The following is a 26,114-nucleotide window of genomic DNA, read 5'->3' as shown; positions in this document are numbered from 1 at the left end:
AAATGATGACAGCTTAAAACAAAATTTAAAGAGAAGACAATGTAAAAAAAAACCATCTCAAGGAGCATAGAGAAAGAGCTGTCCACAAAGAAGACTGAGAAAGCATACCTGGGTACAGCATCTTCCCAGAGCTAAAGACAGGGAGTGTAGTCAGTAATGTCAAAGGAGGGTAAGAATACTAACAAGGATTTAATAACCTCAGAAAAGTAGTTAGAGTGGACATACAGGAGACTTGGGAATACAGACAAATCTTTCAAGAAGGCTAGTCGGGATGGGAAGTACAAGGTACTTTTATAATATTCACTGATATTACAGGACCAGTAACAATATAATTTAAAGACTGCCATGCAGTTACAGAATTACTTACTTAATACGAAAACAGTAAAATATACACGCTTGAAAAGAAACAATACTCTATATAACAAATCCTCTATTGAAGGTCAACTTAAAATCCTTGAATTATCTTCTATGCCCTTCGTCAGTAACTAAACAAAGCAAACTAATGTTTTTAAGTTAAACATATAGCATAACTTCACAAATGTACACAACTTCAGTATCTGAAGAACCAGGGTTAGAAAGCAGAAGCAGCTCTGCGGCTTTTTAGCCTTTCTTTCAAGTAAAGCATTTGCCTTGAAAGAGGACACTAAAGCTACTGGGAAATTTCCAGTCGATGCTTTGTTTTTGATTAATTTACAATGTTGTTCTTCCAGATATTTAAGCTTATTCCTGCTATCCAAAATCTCAACATAGTAATTGTTGGAAAATATATTAGTAACACCTAATGCTTACTTGTTTCTCTGACCTAAACAAATTCTAGGACAAACTTTCTTGACAATGTCTGACAGGCTCAGGGAGCCTATTAAGGCTATTATTGTACCTATTAGTCAACTTAGAATGCTGGAATTAGCCTCCCCTATCAAGCAAGCATTCTGATACTTACATGTCTCATTTTATTCTCTGGTAGTCTGTTCTGTCTCTCAAAAGAAGAGTATCTCCATGAGGGCCTACTGGCACTTTGGGATGGTCAATGCTTCACGGTGCCAGGTTACTATGCATTGCAAAACATAAATGCAGCAGAAAACACATAGCTACCTGACCCCAAATAACAGCAACCACCAAGTTTTTCACATTCCCCAACATCCTCTGGGAAGAGGGGGCTCTGATTGAGAACCACAGATACAACTTGGGCTCTTTAACTCCTGTGGCATCTAATCTGACTGCTCAGAAACTAGCTTCTTCTAGAATCTTAGTTGTATCACGGCTGAACAGACTAGTCAGTTGTGATCAAAGTGACTAAAGCGTTGTGATTGTTAAGACAGAGCTTTAGCACAATAGTAAAATTGTTCTTGTGAAGATTTGTATATGCAAACTGAGTTCTGTGTTCAACTCAGTTTTACATCATTGGGCTTTATTGTCAATTTTCCTTTCATAGTTAACAAAAACTCAAACTTAATGCCATCAATACAACCTGTAGCATAAAGCTGATGTCCTACTAGAAATATGAAACTGATGAAATCTGTAGGTAAGGTGGCTTCTTCAAACTTACATGTCTTCACTTTGCATTTTCCTAATACTGAATATGGGGGAATAGTTTCCAATTTAGAAGAAATCTATTTCCAGCAGTGTGATGTTATACTTTAAATGAATAGATTTCCTTCAAGCAGGAGTTCAAGCAAAGGAAAACACAGGATTACAGTATTTTACATCTCTTGATCCTGGAGTGCAAAAACTCCCACATTCTTTTCCTTATCCATCTTAGAGTAGAAAAATGAAATTACAAATGGTCTACCATTAATATTTACGATATTCCTTTAATAGAAAAAATTTATAAAGTTACCAAAATCATGAAAATCACAGGGAATTTTCCTATAAACATTAGTCTGAACTCAAGGTGCAAGAAGCTACCTAAATCCGCAACTTAAATATAACTCTTGTTCCTGTGACTACAGTTTTCTTGAACTGTTTCCTCTATGGTTACTAACAATAACTAAGGCTGAGATAGGGGAAGGGGAGAAATAAGTATTTACCTCAGATTCAGAAAGAGCTTTTAAAAAATTGTCTCAAACATTCTGATAAGGAGAAAACAGCTCCACTGCAAGTCGAGTTCTTCCTTTCTGGAAACAGCTGAACCTGCTTCATGAACTTCTGCTAATCAATTTAAATATACAGTTCAGCAGTTGATAATTTCAGATTGATTTTAACACACCTGAAAACTGGAGCTAAATTTTTGCTATGTATCTTCAAAACACCTTAAATCTGACTTCACATTCAACTTACATTATCATCATCAACACTGCAAAAACAATTTTGTGATAAAGGCAAAAAACGACTACTGCCATTCAACGAAATTTTTAAAAAGGGTAGTGTTTTCATCTCTCAGTCTCATCTGCTTCATGAGGCTGTTTTGTTGTGTTGTTTTTTTAAAAAAAAAAATGGGAGTAGGGGGACAGGGGAAGTAAATAACATAAGACAGTGTCCGGTCCAATTTGGATTGTCTTGGGTTAAACTTGGGGGTGCTTTTCCACAATCCAAAATTAAGTCATCCTGGGGAAACGACACCAAGTTTTGCTTTGAGACTTGAATTCTTGTGGAGTTTTGCCAATGAGGGGTGGACCTGGGAGGTTTATGGGTTCACTGCATTTCTTCCTCTCACCAGATCATCCCAGTGGGGCTCCATCTCCGTCGTGGCAATGCGGAACAAGGCTTGGAGATGTTCATCTTCCAGCGGGCGGCACAAGGCGTGCTGGTAGCGGGTCAGATAGGTGTACGTCTTCTCGGAGATTCGATTGTTGTCGAACAAGGAGGCCACCTTATAGGCCACCCCTTTGATGATGGGGTAAGATTCTTCAGACAGTCCTGCGTAGAACTGCCCCAGGGTTTTCCTCCTGTATTCATCCCAAAGTTCCGAATTGGTCTGCAGTCTGGTCAGCTCCACCTTCACGGAGACGGGGGCATACTCGAGTTTGAAGCTAAAGGGGTTGGCGAAGAGCTCCAAGTCCTTTTTGATAAAGTTCAGGTCCTTGAAATGCTTCTCGAAGTCCTTCTGTAAGGTGCTGATCACCACCTGGTACCTGTCAGGCTCAAAGATCCTCTGGTCGTCTTTGGCCTGGTGCTGCCTGAACTCGTCCACGATTTCTCTCAAGGCCGGGAAGTGGGTGAGGTTTTTCTCCTCCAGGTGAACGTGCAGCAAGGTCAGCTTGTCTTCGAAGCGACAAACCCGGTCAAAGGCGGCGGCGACAAAGACCCGCCGGCTGCGTCGCATCTCGTCGCTGAGCTCCCGCAGCTGGTCCATGATGTCCACCAAGAAGGCGAAGTCGCAGAGCCACTGCCGGTCGGAGAAGTGGAGGGTGGGGACCCCGACGGACGCCAGGAAGGCTTCGATCTCTCTCCTGAGCGAAAAGACCAGCCTGAGGGTCCTGGCTCGGCGCAGCCAGGTGTGCAGGCAGCGTCCGTTCACCCGCTCGCTGTGCGGGGACTCGGACTCGGACAGGAGGGACTGGAACTCGGGGCGCTTCACGCCGCGGGAGTGGATGATCACCAGCCACTCGGAGATGGTGCCGATGACGTCGCTGATGTCCAGGTCGTAGGAGCTCAGCAGCTCCAGGTGGACGACGCCCGAGTAGTGGATGACGTTCCAGGTGTTGGGGCTGACCGCCTTCTCGCGCATGTAGGACACCAGGCCCGAGTTCTCGCCCACCATGCGCTGCGTGTGCGTGGTCGTGAGCCCCACCATGCGCTGCAGGCTCAGCCCCGCGCCCTGCAGGGCCTCCAGAATGGCCGCCATCATTGCCCCGACGCTATAGTGCTGGGTCAGGTTGACCAGGGACAGCAGCTCCTCCTGCACGCGCAGGCTGTCGTTCACGCTGCGCATGAAGACCAGCAGGTAGTTCTCGTGGGCCACGAAGGCCTGGTCGTCCAGGGCCAGCGAGTAGGCCCTGAAGTCCTTGGCGCGGCTGCAGAGCTGCGTGTGGAGGTCGCGGTCTATCTTGAGGATGCGCTGGCCCGTGACCTCGGGCCCCAGGTCCAGGTGCTCCAGGACGCCCTCGTGCTCGGGCAGCACCTCGCGCAGCATCAGCTCCAGGCAGCGGTACACGAAGTGCTCCTCGCCCCAGCCGCGGCCCTTGAGGGCCAGCAGGCGGGCCAGCCCGTAGCCCGCACGCATGGCTTTCTCCTCCGCCAACAGTGGGCCCTCCACCAGGACCACGCTCTCGCCCTCCGTCGTGTACCAGTCGTAGTACTCATGCTCAGCCTCATAGTGCCGCCTCACATCGTGCTCGCGGGTGGCCATGATGAGCCGGCGACACACCAGGCACAGGGTCCCGTTGCCCTCGGGAGGCTGCACCACTAAGTAACGCTGGGTCCACTCGGGAAGGAAAGCTCTAAACTCCTTGACTTCCATCTTGTTCCTTTTGGGGGTCATCCACATTTCACAGTGGGGAGGGACACCAGAAAAGGGGCAGCCTCACGGAGGCTGCGGGGAGAGGGGCGGAGCAGCTGACAGGCGCCCGCTCACCGCGGCCCTTCTCCACCTCGGCAGGGGAACACCCGCCTCCTGCGTCCGCATCTCAGCTCCTATTGGCTGCAAATTTCAGAGTCTCTGTCGCTCCGAGGATCTGACCAATAGGAAGCGCGGACAGTCTTCTGACGTATAAACACAGCGCCCGCTGGCTAGGGAGGGACGAAGGAACTGATGCACTTAAGAAACTTGACTGGCATTCGAGCCGTCCAATCAATAGCCCTGTAGCGCCTACACTGCGTTGCCATTGGGGATTGGAGGTGGGGTGAAGTAAGAAGGGATGAGCTGCCGTTGCTGAGAGGCCGGGAGTTCGAGACACAGAAGTGACCGGCGGAAGGCAATTCCGCTGAGCCTCTCGAACGTGGCCGGAGCTCTGCAGAGGCCAAAATGTCGCTAGGGGCGGGAGTGATCCGCCGGCTAGACGAAACAGTGGTGAACCGCATCGCGGCGGGAGAGGTCATCCAGCGGCCGGCCAATGCCATCAAGGAGATGATTGAGAACTGGTACGAAGGAAGCCGGGCCAGGCGCCCTTAGAGGCTGCGAGTTAAGGGGGCCTCACGCTTTAGGATCGCGCGACACGCCTCCTTGCGCTGTCCGGAGGCGGCTACTGCGCATGCCCGCAGCATCAGCAGCGGCGGCACCGCGCTTACCTGCTCCCCCACCCCCACCCCGGCCCTGGCCGGCAGCGCTAATGCGCATGCGCGTCCTGCCGAGCCCGGGGCCCTGGGTCGAAGGCACTGATTCTGTAACTAGGCAACCAGTGTTTGTCGAGCACTCTGCCGTGTTCTTTCTAGAATGTTCACAGGTGCGAGTGGAAGATAGCTTTACTATTGCTTTAATGGTCTTGTTAACTAAACAAGACCAAAAAGCCAAACCTGCCATCGTTTTGATTGAAATCAAAGCGGTAGGCTGGACCCCAGCATCCCCCTAGGGCATCCAAGGCTGGATTTTAGGGAACTCCAGCATCTTCATCCCTCCCCGCTGCTAGCTGGTGGGTTTGAAGTGCCCTTGACCTGGCATTTGCAGCCAAGTGCTCTAACTACAGTGCCATCAGAAGTCTTCCCATTAAACTGAAGGGATTGCTTGATTTGACATTATGTAGAAGGTGCACACTGAAATGTGTGAGCGTTCGTTTATTGCTTGGGAAAGATATTTTTTTTGCAAAGGATATCATGTTACCAGCTTCTTGGTTTTCATTCCAGAGAAATCAACAGTACATACATCAAGGGCACAATTTTCACTTTTATTCAAAAGAAATCGTCTGGGCACTTTGGGTTTAATGTTGATTTCTGTAATGCCCCACAGGTGTTTTCTTGCTTTAAATTTTTAAGGGTCACTCAGGAGATATCATTAGAAGGACATCTTGTAGATTCTCGTAAATATCAGAGTGGAGAAGGACGGGATTAAGAGTGGACCACTGGCAAAGGGAACATAATTAGAGTGCTGGATGGAATGGGAGAAAAAGCTTGGTCGGATCTCAGTAAAAAGGACCAGAGACTCCTGAAACGCTACCTGCAGCCCCTACAGATGCTTTAAAACGACCTGAGCTCATCCACTTCCTTCTGTTTTCAGCCAAATCAGTAGACTTAGAATGAATGGTAATATTGAGGAGGGCTGCACTCCTTATGAAAATTGATCATAAGAGCACTGGCTCAATGGTAAAGTGCAGAAGGCTTTAAGAAGGGACAGAAAAGATTGCAGGGGTCAAGATGTAGGAAGAGAGCTGTTAACCCTGTGGAGTTTGCAATCAGTCTCAAAATGAAATACATATGACATGATGTGTGGAAAACTGCTTTGTCCTGTAGACTTTTACCCAAGTCACAATAAAAAGTTGGGTTTTTTTTTAAGTGAAAAGGTAAATATGGATTGTAAACCTCAAAAAGATGTCCAGTATTACGCCTAAACGTTAAACATTTATTGTTGGTGCAGTCCATGCACTTCAAAAGGAGCCCTGGTGGCATGGTATGTTTACATGTTAAACTGCTAACAGAAAGGTGAGCAGTTCCAATCCGAGTTGCTCTAAGATGGACAGTCTTTTCCCGTAAAGATTTACAGCCTCGGAAACTTGATTGGAGGTGTTAGTACTGCCAACAGGCAGTTGTTGATCGCGTGTACTGTTGAGTCAGAACTGACCCTCCAGCAGATTTTCAGGGGCAGTAAATCACATGGGAGCTGATGGCTCGTCTTTCTTTTGATGGTGAATGCAGATGATCACGTACCTTCCTACAGGTTGGCAACACAGGCCCTTACCACTAAGATAACAGACAGTGTGTGTGTGTGTGTGTGTGTGTGTGTGTGAGACATATTTGTTAAAGGCTACAGCTAAGAATGACAGAGATGTAGAGATATTTTAAAAACATAAGCAGTCAGGCTAGTGGGACTTGGAAAAGCTCTGGGTTCAAGATGAACAAGGGAAAGAAGAAAAGGTAGAAAAAAGGAGCAGAAAATCTGGAAACATTTTTTCCCCCCTGTGGTTTATAGAGACTGATTTTTTTTTTCTATGCTGTTAGAACTAACAGAATAAATTGGACATACTATTGTACTGTGCCAGAATAATGTACAGCTAAACACAGATGTGCCATGGCTTGTACTTAATTCTATAAACAGATTTTTGTATAGCATCTGATTGTTCTTACTTTAATATATTAATGTAGTTGTGTGCCATCGAGTCATTTCTGAGTGATCGCCAACTCTCCAGTAGGTTTCAGAGGGAGAAAATTGCACCAGAGGAGACTGCCCATCTTTCTTCCGCAGAGCAGCTGGTGGATTCGAACTGTGTGCCTTTGGAATGGCAGTGCAGCTTCTCACTGCTAGCTGGCTCAGAACCCTCTCACTTTATTTCTGAGGCTGTAATCTGCATGAGAGGAGATTGTCCATATCTTTTCTGTTGAGCTGGTGCTAAATGCCCTATTAGAAATGAAGGTTTCCCTCTTCTGCCCCCTTCTTTTTCTCTCTCAACCTAAACTCGTACTGTCTTGTCACTGAGCTTGTAAGATGAAGGAAAAACACGCTTGCATTTCTCTGGACTGTGTTTTGAGCTCGGTAACTTTTGGTTCATTAGAGTAGTTGCAGACTGATTATGTTCTCTGTGTGATTTGCCAGCTTAGATGCAAAGTCCACAAGTATCCAAGTGGTTGTTAAAGACGGAGGCCTGAAACTGATTCAGATCCAAGATAACGGCACCGGGATCCGGGTAAGTGCAGCCTTGAGGAGAACGGGGTGTGTGTGCACGTTATCCCTGTGATATGTGCAGGAAGGGACTTACCTTCTCCTGGTCTACAAACCAGACCTCTGCAGAGGGGTGGTTTTGGTTGTGTTTGAACTGAAACATCCAACACTCCCGGTAAACATTTATTGAGTAATTGTTCCCTGCTGGACACCATTCAAGGGGATACGGCAGTGAACAAAACAGGAGAAAATACCTGTTCTTTTCTAGTTTTAACTTTCTAGAGGGATGGAATAAGCAGACAATTGTTAGGTTCTATTGAGTTGATTTTTGACCAATAAGAACTTCACATGACACAGTAGACAGTAGAACTGCCCCGAAAGGTTTTTTTAGGAGATTATATATATATTTTATATTTTGAAAGTGATAATTACTAAAGCACAATAACAGGCCTTTGTCCTGAGGAGTCACTTGCTGGGTACAAACTGTCAACTTTTTAGTACAATAAATAACGTGACATTAAGTTCTATGAAGAAAACAAAGAGGAAGGTTGGTGTGCCGGGGTGGGAAGGGCCAGTTTCAGTTGGATGGCTCAGGGATGTGATATTTGAGGACAGATGATGAAGGAGGTCAGGGAGTGAGTTGAGGCTGTTTAAAGGAGGCGTTTACAAGGAGAGGAAGCAGCCTGTGCAAAGACTGCAGAATGGAAGCATGTCTGTCAGGTCTGAGAGCCAAGGAAACCTGTATGTCTGAATCTGAACGCGGATTAACAAGGGAGAATGGCAGGTGGAGCTTCAAACAACCCGATAAACAATTAGGCAGATCACCTGGGACCTTGCAACCCATTAGAAAACATTTTGGTTTTGCTTGAGGTAAAGGGTGTTACACAAAGAAGGGACATAATTTACGAGTTCTATGGGACTCACGTCATCTGCTGTGCAGGAAATAGGCTGTAGATAGACTGGGGCAGCAGGAGATGGTGCCTTAGATGAGCCTGAGTGCAGGAGAGATGTAAGAAACGGTGAGATTCTGGGTTGACTGTGAAGGCAAAGCTCTGAGAATCTGCTGAGGTGGCTTATTAATTGCCTAATTTCCTTAGTGTCCTTGGGCTTCGTAATAGTGATGCAACAAGTGGGTGGCCTTCACAGAATTTATTCTTTCACTCAAATTCAGGGCACAGGCTTGAAGGGAAGGCACACTTTCTGGGGTCTCTGAGGACAATCCTTGTTTCCGCTTCTATAGCCCATTTTTCCTTGGTGACCCAGACATGGCTTTGCCCACTCCTGCTTGCTATGGCTAATCTTCTTGCCCACTTAGAAGTGATCAAGTTTAGGACACACGCTACGCTGATGCGGGCTCATTAAGGTGACAGAAAATCCTGTTTCCAAATAGGAGTGTTTTGCAAATAGGATGTAATCTCCTCAGATGTAGGGGTGGTAAGGCCGTCAGCACATTTTGAAGAACACATTACTTAACCCGTGAAAGTGAGCAGTGAGCGAGAATGCTTTCATGATTTGAGTCTGAGAATTGGAAAGCATAGATGACAGTGAGCTGAGCTGAGAACAGCAGGCTTGGGGTGCGGGTTGGCTGCATGGGGGTTAGGCATTCCTTTTGGGTCCTGGGATGCCCTTCAGCTGGATCTGTGAGTCTGGAGCACTGGACAGAGGTCTGGGCTGAGATAAACATGTGGGAGTTATCCGTATCTTGATGGCATTAAAAGCCGGGAAAGGGATGAGATAATTTAAGGAATGTGTGTAGATCAGTCCTGAGAGGTAGACTTGGGTTGCTTCAGTGTTAGAGATGAAAGGGATGTGGCAGAACCAGCAACTGAGTTGGAAAAAAGGATTAGCCCATCGAGAAAGGAGCCAGGCCAAACTGTGGGTTTCTGGGTGTCCTGCAACGGAGTTATCTCTAGTTTAAAATGTTTTTACTTAAAAAGAGTTTCTTCTTGAATTCAATCAAGAAAAGAAACATATGCAGAGATTTGGAAGGACAAGTAATGTAGATGTTAGAGGGTGGTTGGTTGGTTGTTTTTTTAATCTTAGAAAGAAGATCTGGACATTGTGTGTGAGAGGTTCACGACGAGTAAACTGCAGACCTTTGAGGATTTGTCCCGCATTTCCACGTACGGCTTCCGGGGTGAGGTAAGCTGAGAATGAAAGGAAAGGTGAAATCACCCTGGACATTGTCTGCCATTTGTTAGCATTTATTTGTTAGTTTGCTATTGTTGCCGTAGAAATGACTATAAACTTACTGGCTTAAAACAATGCGAGTGAATTATTTTACAGTTCTGTGCACCAGAGGACATGAGCCTCTCTGGGCTAAAATCAAGATGTTGGCAGAATGCATCCTGTCTAGAGGTTCTAGGAAAGCAAAGAAACTTTCCCCCCATGGCTCTTTTCAGTTTATTGCATGAAAGAGTTACACTAGTCCAAGTTAAAAGTGGCCCCCGAATGGCTACAAGCTGTGAAGTCTTAAACTTGTGACAAGGGACAGAAGAAAAAATTTTCTACTCATTGCAAGGAAATCCTCACTTAAGCCTCAATGAGCCCCAAGCACTTAAAACCCATGAGCCTTCAGGTGGTCGTCCTTAGCCAGTCCAATCAAAGAAACTTTTTACGAGTACTTATTTTGGATGTATAGGGTGGGGAAGGACCCTGTAACTTTAATTTTCTGTCTGTAGTTTGTTGTACGATGCATACATATGATATGTGATGGATGGCTTGTGACCCCTTCTCTGAAATTTAAATAAAACTCAAGGGCTCTCAAGAATCTTCCATTTCACAGTGACCCCCAGATTGTTCCAGATGGGGGTCATTTCCTAGAAGCTTTTGACCATGAGGCTGTTCCTCAGTTAAGCAGGCCTCAGGCCCTCATACCCTAGGAAAGCAGATTTATTCTGGCTTTGCCACTCTCTTGGCCAGTTTCCAAACCCATGGTCCCTTCAACCTTTGTCTAGCTATACGGCACCCCTGGGACTTACTGTTTCATTATAGAGAAGATGAGCTGAAGGTTTTCTGTGTGCCACCTTGCTTCTCCGCATTTGGCTGTGTTCATTCTTTTACTCCTAATAACAGTTCTGCAGAGGAAGTGTTCCTTCCCCGTTCCTTTGTTGTTAGGTGCCTTGAGGTTTGGCCCTGACTCATAATGACCCTGTGGACAACAGTTGAGTGACTCTCTGCCTGATCCTGTCCCATCCTCAAGACCTCTGCTGTCCTCAAACCCATTGCTGCAGCCACTGCCTTGGTCTGTCTCATTGAGGGTCTTCCTCTCCATCATTGACCCTTCACTTTTCTTTCGTGACACCCCCTTTCCAGGAGTCTAGTCCATCCTGACATCATGAGATGAAGTCTCACCATCCTTGCCTCGAAGCCCCTCAGCCTCCCTTCTTCCATGGCAGATTTGCTTAATCTTTTGTCCAGCCACGGTACAGCAGTTAGTCTTTGCCCACATTGGCACATAGAGGCTAAGAACGTGGTCAAGACACACAGCCAAAAGGTGGCAGAATCGAAAGTGGCCAAATGTGAAAATGTGCTGGGCATATTCTGAAGAACTCCTAACCAGTTACATCGACACAGAGACTGTAGCAATGGGCTCAGGTGTGTCAGAGGATGAAGATGGCACAGGATAGGACAGAGTTCAGATCTGTTATTCACAGGGTCGCTGTGGGTCCTTGTTGTAGATCGAGAGTAAAGTATATTAATAAGTATTAATAACGAGACAGAACACCAAGAATGTAGGAGAAAACAGGTACGGCAGGAGGGGAACAGAACTAAAGCACCAACCTTAGCTTCCCTGTGTATTTATTGAAAATTTCCAGGGAGCAAATCACCAAGAGAATTCAATGCAAATGAAGCTAAGCTCTTTCTATTGAAAACCTTATGCTTGACTCAGGAGGGAGGGTTTAGCAAATACAATTCAAGAATCCTGTAAACCCTTAATGATTGCCTTAGTGTCTACCCCTGTAAACATTTAAGGATTGCCTTAGTGCTTCAGGGTGAATTCCAGCTTGTATCCGCCTCCCTCATAACCTGAAGTAGCATTTGGTTTATTACAAATATTTAGTATGAAATAGGTCGTACTCAACTCCATGGCACCTAATAAAAACAACAACAAAAGTGGCACAAAAGAGCAGCCTAAAGCTAAGCAAGGTGCTTTCATTATTTTCTTGATGCCAGACTGGGGAGAAGTGTTTGGTTTGGAAACAATTGCAGAACTTGGAGTTAAATCTTCTGAAGAAGAAACGTTATAGATAGAACCACATGTCATAGAAAGCGAGTGAGCAAAGAATTCATTATCTCACGTTAAGACAAAATGGAAGAGGTGATGGGAATTACCTTTTCATCTGATGAGGTGGCCAGGATGAGAACTCTAGCAATGAATTCTTTAAAAACAAACAAAGAAATTCTTATTTTTGTGTGTGTGCATACCATTAAATTGGATCTGACTGGTATAGGAGGAGATTGTCCCTCCTTCTCCAGCAGAGCATCTGATAGATTCAAACCACTCGCCTCTGGAGTTGCAGTACAGCTCCTTGCCACTAGGCCACCAGAGCTCACCTAGTAGTGAGTTCTTCTTTAAACAGTTGTCCTTTCCCTTTTCTCCCTCTGCTTTAGGCTTTGGCCAGCATAAGCCATGTGGCTCATGTTACAATCACAACCAAAACAGCCGACGGAAAGTGTGCATACAGGTATTGTGCTGACCTTTTATTCTTCTATATTGAACCTGAGCTGTGATCTCTGGTTGGCTCTCAGAGTAATCCTGCTGCAATAACTGGTTTTATGTTTTAGGGCTGGGCTGCTGAGTATGCTTTCTCCTCCTCATGTAGTAGATAATCCACAGGGATGGGGGTTCGGTGATGATCTTACTTCCTAGATGTTTAAAAGATAACACTGAACATTTTCCAAGTCCCTTTCAGGTGTCTGTTACAAGAAAGAATTCTAACGGTAACTGTGGTTGTTTCTGCCTTTTCTCCTTTCCTTAGGGCGTGTATCATTGTCAGGGCTGAACATAGGCCCTGTGGCTGGGATGCTCAGGTCCCCTGATACCTTTGCTGGCTCCTGAGCCTCCAGCAGCCTGTCCCATGAGTACCAGCCTGCCTTCCCAGCTCTGCTGGCACATACCTGAGGCTGATGGTTCCTTGGTATGGAACATTCCAAAAAACAACAATTGCAATTAAGCAATCAAAACCCACCTTTAGCTCTATAAGCATTAACCAAGGGTAATCAAATGCATGACAGAAATGAGACATGTTATTTCCTTACCATTCAGATTGCAGAAAATTACTACAGCAAAGGGCCAGTTTGACTGGTTTCTTGGTTTTTTTTCAGTTGACAGTGAATTTTTGGAAGGCGAGTAGACAGTGCGAATACTTGGGAAATTTGATTCTATGTGAATTATAATTACCATAGGAACTGGGTGAACTGTATGTTAGAATCCTCTGTATCAAAAGGGGGGGACAGTTGTGAATGAATATCTTATTTGTATGTTTGGTTTTTATGTATCAAAGATTTGTAAGAATTTGCAGAAATATATTTCAAGGAGGATCTCTGGACTCTCCCATCCAGTGGCTTCCAAAGGAGATTAGATTTTTCTATAAATAGAGTATCAAAACAAGGCAGTTGCTATTGGTATAAAATGAGTGTGTGTCATTCTGTGCCATTTTATCACACGTCGTTGCTGGGTACCGTTGAGTCAGAACTGACCCGTATCTGGCCCTGCAGCAGGTCTTTGGAGGCCGTAACTCCTGCAGGCTGAGATTGCCCACCTCTCCCGCAGAGCAGCTGGTGGGTTCCAGTGTCCGTCACTGCAGCGAGAGAATGATTCTGTCATCACATGATCTTCTCATGTGTCAGCTTTCTGTGGCTGCTGTCCCAAATTACCACTGACATGAAATACTGAAATGACTCAAGACAACAAATTCATTTTTTGCCGTTCAGGAGGGGTTAATGGTTTCTTAATCCTGGGAGACAAGTTCTGCTTCTATCCCTCTGGGGCCGTGTCATACCTGCGCTCAGGACCTTTTCCCACCTTTACCGGATGAAATCCAGAGTCACGTGACACTCAGGGCCCTCCCATGTTCGCCTTCCCATTTACTTCCATCTGTAATTCCCAGCCGCCTGGTGTTCTAGACCTTCTCTGCCCTCTGCCTTCCAGCTCCCTCCACCTCAAAGTGTGCTTCCCTGCAGCTCAGGTGAATTAACGAATTAACCTTCCACCCACCTCAGGCTGGATGTTTCCTTTTAGCCATCACTTTTGGCCGTAGTTGTACACTTTAGATAAAAATCTGTCTCCTTGCTTGATCAAAAACTTTCCGGGGCTTTTTGTTATTACCAGGGCCTCCGCAGGCCCGAGATATGGCAGCCCCTTAATAAACGAGTGCAGAAACACCGAGCCCATCTTACTGTTCGCTTTACTGACTCGCTGCTATAGTGTCATTTCCACCAGAAGACTGGCTGGCTGTCTTCTGAGGAGTGGCTGGTGGATTTCCGTTGGTGAACTTTATTGTTGTTGGGTCCCATCGAGTCAGGTCTGACCCCTCGCTGACCCTCTGGCTGGTTTTCAGAGGCAGTTAATCACACGGAGAAGATTGCTTAGCCTTCCCTGTGAACTTTATAGTAAATATAGAAATATATAAAACTATGCACTTTATAGTTTTAGGTTTTACACAGGGTCCTTGATCCATCTTGTTTCAATTTTCTGTAAATAGATAATCGGTTTTGTAACATGGCTTTATTTTGGGAGGATGGAGGGACAGCACAGGAGGGGAAGGCCCTCTGTGAGGTGGATTGATTCAGTGACTGGGGTAATCAGGATGGGTTGTCAGAGGCAATGAGATTGGCACAGGACAGAGCAGGGTTTAGGGCTGTTGTACATAAGGTTGCTATGAGTCACAGGTGACTCGACCACACATAACAACAACAACAACATTTTTTAATCTGTTGTTGGCATTTGTTTATTATCATTTGGGTACATATCTGTTTACATTCCTTTTGGATATTAAGAATTTCTTGTCATTTTTCACTAGAGCAAGTTACTCAGATGGGAAGCTGAAAGCCCCTCCAAAACCCTGTGCAGGCAATCAGGGGACGCAGATCATGGTAAGTTGGTGCAGGCAAATCTTTGATAAAGTGTTTTTTATGACTATTTTCTCAGTCACAAAAAGACAAATATAGGGCTGACATGGGGGTTGGGGGAAACTAAGAAAAAAGGGGATAAATAATGTACACAACATTGAAACAGACGAGGGAGAGAACTGTATAAAAGGGATATATGATTAGGTACTATTGGCATGACAAGAGTCCAGAAAAAGAGCTGCATAGTAAAGTGGTCTGAGGGTGGGGACTGTATAACAATGAAAGAAATTTTTTTTCCAGAGAGAAAAATGAACTGGGAGTGAGGGGGGGCGGAGAAGAAAATGTGCAACAATTGAGTGAATGGAAATCCAAGTTCTTTATAAACTTTCATTAAAATCTCAATTAAAAAAGAAAAATAAATGCTCCACAGAGCTATCTACACACCTGTATATTTGAGGTGGGAGTAATCTAGTCATCTTGTTGCATTCTCTATAGATATAGAGATACTTATATTTATCTATATTTATAATATATCTCTATATATTTATTTATTGTGATGTATTTTTCTTACATATGTTAACGGACACAGAAAAAGAAAAAGTAAAAATGTGTTTGAGTTGTGAGAGAAAGGATGAGTTTTTATAGATTACTACAAAGTCCAAGTGGTCATGTTCTAAAGGAATGAAATACATTTTGGCTTTTGTGACATGGCAGCCTGTTCACACCTTTATCGTTTCAAAGAGTCTCCAGGATTCTTACATTGTTGTGTTCGGTGCCCTTGAGTCACCTGCGACTCACAGGGACCCTGTGAACAGCAGGTCTGAATATTGCCCTGTCCTGTGCCGTCCTCATCATCTCCAATATACTTGATCCTATTGTTACAGATGTTGTTGATTGCCGTCGAGTCCAGCACGACTCCTAGTGACCCTATGAACAAAAGGCCGGAAGCCTTTCTATAACTATCGTCATTCATCAAAGTTCATGGAGTTTCCAGAGGCATGCAGTTACTTAAGAAACCTTTTAGTATTTTGGTGAGCTCTGGTGGCCCAGTGACAAGAAGCTGCACTGCAGTCCCAGAGACGTGAGGTTCAAATCCACCAGATGCTCTGCTGGAGAAGGAGGGACGATCTCCTCCTGTACCAGTCAGATCTGATATAATGATAAAGAAACAAAAAAATTTTAAAAATAAAAAAAAAAATTTATAGTCTTTAGAAAAATATCTCTGAGTGCCATGTGATATAATCAGAAATTTACGTGTTTACCTCAAATTGTCTCCTCTCATTGGCAAGATTGTGCTTTGTCTTCTTCCTCTCAGCATGAAGCAGGAAGTCTGACGTAGACGAAGCCAGTCAGGTTGCCACTGAGCTGACTCTTGGTGACCCTGCTTGCTTCCGATTTTGCCGTGCTCAGGAGGGTTTCAGTGGCCGTGAGCTTTTAGACGTGGACCGGTAGGACTTGCTCCTAACGGGCCTGTGGGCAAAGAAGCATTGCCAGCTTTTCAGCTTAGCACTGACCCTGTGCTCTGGCCAGTGGCTCCTGACGTCGGGATGTTGTTGTCAGGTGCCATGTAGTGAGTTCAGCCCCCAGTGACCCTGTGAACAGCAGATCTGAACCTTGGCTGATGCTGCGTCGTCCTCACCTTAGTGGGCACGAGCCTGTTGTCAGAGTCACTGTGTCACTCGCTGAGTCTTCCTCTCTTATTGAATAGGCTCCAAGAAATATTTGAAGAATGACAAATGAATGTTGGAGGGAGGAAAAACATCCTTTCGTTTTTTTGTCAGCTCTGCCCTCTCAGTTGCCCCTTGTTCCTCAGGCACTTACAGTTGTGCTTTGAGCAGTAGAATTGGATTCCCTCATTGTCTTAGGAGTCGGCGTTAGGCCACCAGTGGGTCTTTTCTTCCATGGACTTCTGTGGGTTCACACGAAACGTTCCTCTTCCTTTCAGGTGGAAGACCTCTTTTACAACATCACCACGAGGAGGAAAGCTTTGAAAAATCCCAGTGAGGAGTATGGGAAGATTCTGGAAGTTGTTGGCAGGTACAATCCCGACTATGGGAGTGGCTCTCTAAAATCTCTCACTGAAGAATTGTGTGCAGGTTTTTCTGAATTGAGAATAGTTTGCCGAGCGAGGTGGAGAGCAGCGTCATCACTGTGTGATGTCTCTAGGGAGCGCTCCGACTGCTCCTCCTTCAGGATATACTGGTTTGTACTCTCGACAGTCTGTGGTTGATGCAGCACTCCTACCCAGCACCGCAGTTCAAAGGCATCACTTCTTCTCTGACCAGAAATCCTTTCTAGTCAAGGTTTCATCACCAGTTCTGGCCTTGCTCCTTCCCCCCCAGGGAAGAGCAGTTGCTCTCTTCAGCATTGAGGGTGCTTTGATGGCACATGAAACAAACGGACTCTAGATAGTGTGAATCCAAAAGGAATTTATTGGAAGGCTGGGAGTTCTCTCCCAGTGAATGGAGATTTCGTGAACGGCTCTCTGAGGGCAGAAAGCCAGCCTCCCTCAAGGGCTTTCATGTAGTGACCTTGCCCCAGCTGTTACACTTCATCCTGACTCTGCTCGAGAACCTGTTTCCTGGGAAAACACAGCTGGTTGGCATAGCTGGTTCACTCAGTTATGTGTTTAGTTCTGTGGAGAGAAAGCCGCGTGATCAGTAGTGTTCCCAAAAGAACGTTAAGCGGGATGGGACAAGGTGAAGATTAGCTGATGAACAGGGTAGGGTTCCAGCCAGGTGAAAATGTTATGTGTGTGATAGATTTAATCTGCCAGGGGTGCCTGAACTTTCACGAGAATGTGCTATTTTCTCATATTTTGAAAAGACCTAATACGAGCCAAACATTTGTCCATAACACAGTGGCGTAGGTGGTTTATACATCAAGGGTTTTTTGGCCAAAACTGTACAAAAAGTTGGAATAGCCATGATCTCCTGGAAATAAGGAGTTCTAGGGGCTGTTTGGATTCTTGGTTTTGTAAAGTAAAATGTTATTATCAGTGAATAAACGCATTTTGTTAAATGCCTTCCTTCAGGTCATTGAGGGTGAGTGTCCAGAGTGGGAGGTGGCCAACTACGAAAGCCCAGGGAGTTGCTGGAACTGGACCCAGGGGACCAGAAGGACCAGAAAAGGCAGACCTAGGTTCTCAAGGCTTGCCCGAGACAGTTCAGGACAAGTTAGGTTTTCTACAGTGTAGCCAACAACGCATAAAAAGCAAAGCAGAACCCAGTTTTGTTTTGTTTTTTAATTCAGTCACATTTATCATCCTTGTCTCCATGTCATCTCTGCTGGCCATTCTCCTGTGAGTCAAGTGTGTTATCTTGAGTATGATGTTTTTGTTTGTGTTGTCTTTGTTTAAATCCCTCAGTGCTGTTCATCCAGGTGGAAGGAGACTGTCACATGTATTACTCGATCATTCTCTACTTACTGAGTGCTTGTTTTCCCTCCTCTCACCCAGGTATTCAATACACAATTCAGGCGTTAGTTTCTCTGTTAAAAAGGTAAGTTCTTGGTTTACAGGGGATGATGATAGTAAGAAAAGGAAAGGGGATTGTTGTTGTTTATCTGTAGAGATAAGGGGGTGATGTTCTATCACCGCTGTGAGATTGGAAGCCGTGATCTCTTCTGTCTGGTTCTGTTTCTCAGCAAGGTGAGACCACGGCCGATGTGAGAACCCTGCCCAATGCCACCACCGTGGACAACATTCGCTCCATCTTTGGAAATGCTGTCAGTCGGTATGTTGTTAGTCTCTGTTTAAAAAACCCTTTGCCTTCATGCCTTGGTCTGTCATTTCATTGTGTTATTTTGGGTTCAGTCAAGAGAGCACCTGCCTTAATTAAATCAGTTTCAGACCTGCTGTTGGAGTCTCTCATCCGTGTAATCTGGGTCCTTGCCGTGCGCTGTCTCCGTGTATGTCTCTCCTGGAGGCTCTGGAGACCGTGAGTGTTGTTTCCTCGAGAGGGTTGTCTGCAGGATATTTGTAATATAGTAGAATCACATCATCCTCTGATGCTCCCGTTTGCCAAGACCCTTCACAGCCGGAGCAATCGTTCCAGAACCCCGTTTCGACCCAGAGGGCCCGCAAAGCCAAGGCTCATTAGGGATCAGCCAGTTTGCTTTTAATTAAAGTTTCCTTTCTAAGTAAGTGTTAATAGATTATAGACATAGCTCTTTATTTTATTTTTAAAATTTATTCTATATAATGTATTTTTTTAGAGATTTTTTTTTTTATTTGATGTTAATGAAAGTTTACAGAGGCTTAGGGTTTCCATTTATTCATTGTTGCCCTTTTCTCCCTGCCCACTCCTCCCCCCAGTTCATTCTTCCCCTTGAAAAGTAAAACTCTGGCGAGCTCTGGTGGCCTAGTGGCAAGAAGGTGTACTGCAATCCCAGAGGTGCACAGTTCGAGTCCACCAGATGCTCTGCTGGAGAAGGAGGAACAATCATCTCCTGTACCAGTCAGATCTGATTTGACGGTACACACACAAAATAATAAAATTTAAAACAAACAAACAAACAGAAAAAACAATTTAAAAAAAAAGGAAAAGTAAAACTCTTTCATTGTTATGCAGTCCCTTCCCCCAAGTCCATTCCACTGTGCAGCCTTCATTCTAGACTTCTGTCATGACAATAATACCTAATCATATGTCCCTTTTAAACAGTTCTTTCCCTCATCCGTTTCAGCACAGTATACATAATTTATCCCATCTTTCTCAGTCTCCCTCCAACTCTGATTTCATTCCCATTTTATAGCAGTGGCCCCGTGTAATACTTGTCCTTTGGTGACTGAGATATTTCACTCAGCATAATGTCCTCCAGGGTCACCCATTTTGTATATTTCATGAGTTCCTTATTTTTCAGTGCTGCATAGTGTTCTATTTTTGTGAATATACCAGAACTTCTCTATCCATTTGTTGGTTAATGGGAGGCATACTTCTTTTTATTGCACTTTATTTTACTTAACAGAGACTGTAGGGGTTTTTTGTTTTAACAAATTTTGAGTTTATGGCGACTCTTCGAGAAGCAAGTCTGCTAATGCCATCTTTCCAACAGCTTACTTCTTATCTCTGTGTCAACATTTTGGTATTTTTCAAAATACTTAAAACTTTTTCATATAATTACTACACAATTAGTAGACCAGTGTATAATGAAAATATAACTTTCATATGTACGTGGAGATGGAAAAATTTGTGTGACTTGCTGTGTTATGGTGTTTGCTGTACCGCAGTTGTAGAGGCCAGACCCACAATGTCTCTGTGGTGTGCCTGTATTTATTGTTTGTCTCACCCCCAAAGCAAAAGGGAGCACATCATTCTAACAGTATAACTTGAAGAGCTTAAATTTGTTAGATGTTAAAATTACTTACTAAGACAGTCTTACTAAGACAAACATTCTTCTAGGTGGTATAGCACTGGTCTGTGCGTTGCTGTACAGAGGTAACTCTTGCGATGCTGAAGCCTGTGACAGTGATGTGCCAATCGTGGTAATGGGCACCCATGGTGGACAGTGTTGGCTGGAGCTTCCCGGCTAAATCAAGCCTGGAAGCAGGAGCGGCATCCACTTGCGAAATGGCTTGTCTCCGGAAACTCTATGTACCAACAGTGCTCAGACTGTTTATTCATAGGGTCGCTATGAGTCGTCTACGACTCGACGGCACCAAACAACAACAATAACAAAATAGTCTTAAGGACTGTTAAAAATTAGAAGTGACTTGGACCAGCATTTCCCAAGTGGTTTCCCTCATGGCAGCCTCTTCAGATGCTTTGGAAAGAAAGGTCTGATGGTTCATTGTCTGGGGAATGCTGCAACCATACCTTCCACGCTGGGTCACAGCACATATCACTGTGTGAGAAGGCCTCACCATCTGTCCAGCAGGTCCTTCGTGAGGGCCTGGTCACGCCCAGGCCCCCTGCTGTGTGGGGGAGTGAGCAAAGGAGAAATGGCTCCTGATCTCAGAGAACTCACATTCCAGTTACAAAGAGGCATTAAATCATTATGCCATTCAGTAGCTCACTGTGTCAGAAGTTTCCGGGGGAGGGGGAGAGTACAGGACACAGTGGAAGAATCCATTAACTAGCTGGAATGTCGCATGGGCTGGCAGAAGATCAGACAGACATGTCTTGGGAAAAGTCCTTGGAAATGAGAATGGGGAAGCTTTGACGCATATACTTTGGACACGTTACTAGGAGAGGCTGTTCCTTGGAAAGGGACATCATGCTTGGAAAGGTGGAGGGTGGGCAGAGGAAGGGAAGACTTTGAAGCAATGGGCTCACATCAGGAATCATGACGACACAGGACAGGGTTCAGATCTGTTGTTCACAGGTTCACTGTTAGTCATACTTGACTCAGTGACACCTAAAAACAACAACAACCGGCTGGAGATACGTTTTCCAGGCAGAGGAAACAGACCTTGGGGACACTCTAAATCAGAAACGAGTGTAGCTCATCCAATGGCCACCTACTTACTGCCCCTTCCCAGTAAATACGAACTGAGCGACATCACAGAGAAGCTTCGTTCTTTGTAAGTAAAGAAGTCAGGAGAGATGAGACCTTATATTTTGTTTGGGTTACTAACATACTTTGAGGCGTTATTTTCAACTAAGTGACTGAGATAATAGGTTGTTTACTGTCTGGTCAGGACCAAGTCACAGCTCACCCTCCAGAGGGTTTTCAGAGGCCATGAATCAAATGGAAGTTGACTGGCATCTTTCCTGGCGAGAGGCCAGCAGATTCAAACTGTGTGTCCTTGGGATGACAGCGCACTTCCTTACCTCCAGGCCACCAGAGCTCCCTAAGATAATCTAAGTCACAGTGAAGTAAGGACCCGGAGCTTAGCTTTGTCCTTATATCCCAGCAACTCAAGAAGGACCAGGCCAATAGCATAAGCACTTGAAAACTGGGTGGGTAGGTCTGGGATGGATGGAAGGATGGATGAGTAATTTCATGGGATGAGTGGATGGGTGTGTGATGAATAGATGATGGTTAGGTACGTTGATGGGTGGGTTTGGGATGCATTGGGGTGTGTGTGTGTGTGGATGTGGTGATTGGATGATGGTTAGGTACTTTGATGGGTGGGTAGATTTGGGATGGATGGGTGGATGGGTGAGTGATGAAGGGATAATGGTTAGGTATGTTGATGGGTAGGTTTGGGATAGATGGGTGTGTGTGGATGTGGTGAATGGATGATGGTTAGGTACGTTGATGGGTGGGTAGGTTTGGGATGGAGGGGTGGATGAGTGACTGGGGGTGTGTTTGTGGCTCAGGAGACCGAGGTGCAAACCTGGGTCTTACCTTGGCAAAGCTACTTTATGAGAAGAAGCCCTGTGTTTTCTAACTCTGATCCTTTTAATAATGTTTGCACTTCCTAGTGTTTTTAAAAGTCTTAAAATGTCTCTTTTCTTACCAGAGAATTAATAGAAGTTGAGTGTGAGGATAAAACCTTGGCCTTCAAAATGAATGGCTACATATCGAATGCCAACTACTCGGTGAAGAAGTGCATATTCTTACTTTTCATCAATCGTAAGTCAAAAAGGACCAAGTTGGGAAGATCCATCCGCCAGGGATTCTATAGGAACCAGGAAAAATGTCTAGTCCACCGCCATGGTTACCCCGCCCTGCGCTCAGTCTGGTTTTAGGAAGCTTAGCCTTCGGGTTAAGTGTGCCTTCTGCCATATGAGGTGTGCCCCTTGCTGAAAGTTGCACAATTGGCTTCTCTCCTCCAAGAAGGAGCCCCGGAGAGGGCCTTGCATGCAGTCATCCCTTCCTCCTCAGCTTCCATGGAAGCCTCTAGAAGCAAGCCCCTGCACTGGACATTGTTCTCACCTTGAATATTCATGGGTTAAATTAGCAGGCAGAATGCAGGGCTATTGGAGGTTCAGACAGTGCCATTGAAGTCAAGAAATTGAGCGCTAAGCCGCTTGAGATTTTTCTCCTTAAAAAATCCAAGTTACTTAGGCTCCAAGGAGCGGTAGTGGAAATGAGGGAGGAAGCTAACTCGAATTTGTTTCAGAGTCCTTCCCAGTCTTCCTCTCCTGGCTGACTCACTGTTAAGTGTGATTGCTACTCATTAAGTAAATACCGTTTTGCAGTCTGTGTCTGTACGGAGATTTGGTTTGCGCAGAGAATGACAGGGCAACCACGAATGGTCTCAGTAGAGTCTGACTCAGTTTTGCGTGCTCCGATGTAGAAACAAGATGTGTCTTCCTTTGTACTTCATTTTATACAGATTGGTCCTTTACTGTTACTGCTTAGAAAGATCTGTCATTTTCTTAGTTTTGTTTTCTTCATTGTTTATTTCGCCTTTACATTAATGGCAAGAAGCCAGGTGGCAGTGCCGTCAATCAAGCATGTTTTATAGCCCACCATTGTCTGACGAGTGTTGCTGGCTCACGGGACTTTGCACCACGGGGTCTCTGCTTTGACATTAGCGAATTTGTCCATGATTCTAAGTTTCCAGTAGCAACCAGAAATCAGAGGTGGTTTCCCCCAAATGTGGTGAAAGAATATGGACAACATACTGCTTGGCCAAGTCCAGTCACTTCCACATGTAAAATTCGGTGACCTTGATTCCACTCTGCATGTTTTGGAACCATTTCTTCTTTCACCGTTAACTTGAACTCAGAGCTTTCTAAACAGACATCCCCCTCACTTCCTCTCCTCGTCCTCTGTCTGGTCACCACTAACAATTTTGGAGTCTGTGTCGTCGTGTGATTCACAGACGTGAGATCGTACAGCGTTTGTCCTTTTGCGTCAGCATGATTTCAAGGTGGAGGTCACGCTTATCATTCAGTAATCTGCACTCTTGCAGCCTTGCTCAGAATATCCTTTGGCAGGTGCTAAGTTCAGAAATCCCTGAAGGAGGCCCGGCCGTCCTTGAATCAGGGGTCTTCACTGCTCCAGGCCTGTGTGCTCCAGACGCGTGCTTATGAAGTACGAGGATGTTTACTGAAGGGACCGTGGGTATGATGGACAGTCCAGGAGGGCGAGTCCTCTCGTTGATCCAGTCACAGCTGCCGTTCTCTTTGGAGGTAAAAGGAGGTGGCCTGTCCTTGGCTGCAATCATCCATCAGCAAGTCATCTTAGAGCTGTCAGGAGAGAAAAGAACCACGTTTTCTGAAAATACCTCTTCTGACATTTATGTAATTGCTTCCAGAGCCATTGTTTTCTGCTCCCTCCAAACCCACCTCGTTTCCTAAGTTACCTTCAGAACTTGACACCTTCTCAACTTTGTACTGAGATGCCCGGGAAAGCTCACTCTCCTTCCTCACCTCTGTACCTGCCTTGGAGATCTGCTGTTGACACTCTGCCCTGTCACTTATCACAGCACCTGCCTCTTGGGGTTGGAAGTCATTTCTTCACAGGTGTATTTCCCCCAGCACTTGGCACTTGTGCTCAGTAGTTGATAAGTGCTTATACAGTAGAAAATCCAAGAGCTGTTTTCCTGTTGCCCATGTGCCCAGCGGGGGCAGAGGCAGCCAGCGTGGGCTGGTGGAGGGAAAGGACTGTCGGAGCCTTTCTGTGTCTCTGCTGCTTGTGTGAGGGAGGAGGGGTCCAAGCCCATATTGTGTTTCTAGGAAGTTGTGACAGACCCGAGGGCCTGGCTGGGCAGCTGCTGGGTCCCATCCCTGCCACCCTGGAAGTATTTTCCCTGAAGTCATTTCATAGCATGGGGTGAATATGCACTTATGACTTCACCCCTCTGCACGTTTTGAGCTGATGAGTTCCTTTTTCTTTTTTAGATCGTCTGGTCGAATCGGCTTCCTTGAGAAAAGCTATAGAAACGGTATATGCGGCATATCTGCCCAAGAACACACACCCATTTCTGTATCTCAGGTAACGCATCACTGAACTCTTCATCTGTGACTCCGATGGGGCTTCCAGGCTTTCCTCTTCAAAGGACATCAGGCTTCCAAATAGAATGAGCCGCAACTGCCTCTGGCAATAGGTGTTCTGTTCTTTTAAAGGTAAAAGGTGCCGTGTTCTGTGACTCATTGACTTATTTAGCGGAACCATGCTATGTTCCAGTCACTGTGTTGGTGATGAAAAGGTGACTGCCGTGTCTCAGTCCATTAAGGTGTCAACCTTGTGGGAGTCACTGTTGGTTAGCAGTGTAGAGACAGCAGTGTGTGTCCACCACGCTGAGTGTTAGGACTGCAGGTAGAGCCAGCTGCAAAGCTGAACCCCCACAGTGGCTGGCCTTTCTTCCTTGTGTGAAAGGCGGTCTTTTTGGGCCATGGAGACTTAGCTATGGCTAGTCAAGCTAGTGGTCAAACGCAACAATGTTCATTTCAACAGTTCTTCAATCTTCTTTTGGGTACTGCATAGGCCAGGTGTCATACCAGGTGTTTGAAATACAGAAAATGGTGTTTCCTTAACTTGAAAAGGAACCTTAGTATATAGTAAGAAACACGTTTGGCTCTTAACTAGAAAGTTAATCATTCAAGTCTACCTGCCACTCTACAGGAGAAAGAGGGGCAATTTCCTCTAAGAATTTACAGCTTCAGAAACCCACTGAAGGATCACTGTGAATTGGAATGGATTTGATGGCAGGATTCTGAGGCTTTGTCTGACATACTATGGACATGTTACAAGAAGGGACCAGTCCTTGGAGAAGGACGTCATGCTTGGGAGGGTGGAGGGACAGCGCAGGAGAGGAGGGCCCTCTATGAGGTGGATTGATTCAGTGACTGGGGCAATTGGGATGGGTGTATCGGAGACAGTATGATTGGCACAGGACAGAGCAGGGTGTAGGGCTGTTGTACACAGGGTTGCTATGAGTTGCAGGCAACTCGATGGCACAAAACAACAACAACAACAGATATTTTTTGTGGGCACCTTAAAAAGAGTTTAGAGTCTAAAATCTAGTTTACGAAAGATCTCATTTTCGTTGTTTCCTGCTTCCTCGGTAGTTTGCCCTTTTACTGTTTTTAGCTTTGTTTTATCCCAGCCTGTTGAAATATCGCTCAGTGCACGGGCTATGTTTATACAAGATAGAGGTTATACTAAAATGTCTTAAGTCTTAAAACCTTTATGCTATCTGGACTGCGCTTGTGTTTGAAAGTGAATTTTAGTTTATTGTTCTATCATAAGGAAATAGAGTTTAAATGAAATTGTTGGATCCCTTACATTTGTTGCTAGAAAATAAATTAGTTACGGTACCCCTTGTTCATCTTAGAATCTTACCAACAAAAGACAGAAACCTTCAGTCTTTTGAACAGAGGACACTTAATATAACTATTAACCAGGAATTCTCAGAATGGAGGATTGACTAGTAAGAAGTTACCCCAAACCCAACCTAACCCAACCTGTTGCCGTCAATAATTTCTGGCTTGTGGTCTGTCACACTTACGAGGCGATA

General features: G+C 45.2%; 2 protein-coding genes across 3 annotated transcripts in view; one reads left to right on the top strand and one right to left on the bottom strand.

Annotated features, from left to right (window-relative positions):
• Nucleotides 1–2,623: 2,623 nt before the first annotated feature.
• EPM2AIP1 (EPM2A (laforin) interacting protein 1) lies at nucleotides 2,624–4,426 on the bottom strand. Its single transcript, XM_006890658.1, has one exon. It carries the CDS (start codon nucleotides 4,424–4,426, stop codon nucleotides 2,624–2,626), a length of 1,803 nt encoding a protein of 600 aa, XP_006890720.1.
• Nucleotides 4,427–4,903: 477 nt separating this feature from the next.
• MLH1 (mutL homolog 1) overlaps nucleotides 4,904–26,114 on the top strand; it is a 44,353-nt gene continuing 23,142 nt past the window's right edge. For both annotated transcript variants that reach the window (XM_006890604.1, XM_006890603.1), the window contains exons 1-10: nucleotides 4,904–5,019; nucleotides 7,619–7,709; nucleotides 9,728–9,826; nucleotides 12,299–12,372; nucleotides 14,710–14,782; nucleotides 16,704–16,795; nucleotides 18,216–18,258; nucleotides 18,404–18,492; nucleotides 22,164–22,276; nucleotides 24,496–24,589. In XM_006890604.1, coding sequence (XP_006890666.1) covers nucleotides 4,904–5,019; nucleotides 7,619–7,709; nucleotides 9,728–9,826; nucleotides 12,299–12,372; nucleotides 14,710–14,782; nucleotides 16,704–16,795; nucleotides 18,216–18,258; nucleotides 18,404–18,492; nucleotides 22,164–22,276; nucleotides 24,496–24,589 — 884 coding nt within the window. The remainder of the gene's footprint in view (nucleotides 5,020–7,618; nucleotides 7,710–9,727; nucleotides 9,827–12,298; nucleotides 12,373–14,709; nucleotides 14,783–16,703; nucleotides 16,796–18,215; nucleotides 18,259–18,403; nucleotides 18,493–22,163; nucleotides 22,277–24,495; nucleotides 24,590–26,114) is intronic.

This window comes from Elephantulus edwardii, unplaced genomic scaffold, assembly GCF_000299155.1.
Source record: "Elephantulus edwardii isolate Elephantulus edwardi_28Jun2011 unplaced genomic scaffold, EleEdw1.0 scaffold00091, whole genome shotgun sequence".
NCBI lineage: Eukaryota > Metazoa > Chordata > Mammalia > Macroscelidea > Macroscelididae > Elephantulus > Elephantulus edwardii.
Note: the sequence above shows the minus strand (reverse complement) of the source record. Positions and strands in the feature narration are given on the sequence as shown.

Coding starts and splice junctions, on each gene's coding strand:
- EPM2AIP1 (XM_006890658.1), bottom strand. CDS start 4,426: ATGTGGATGACCCCCAAAAGGAACAAGATGGAAGTCAAGGAGTTTAGA.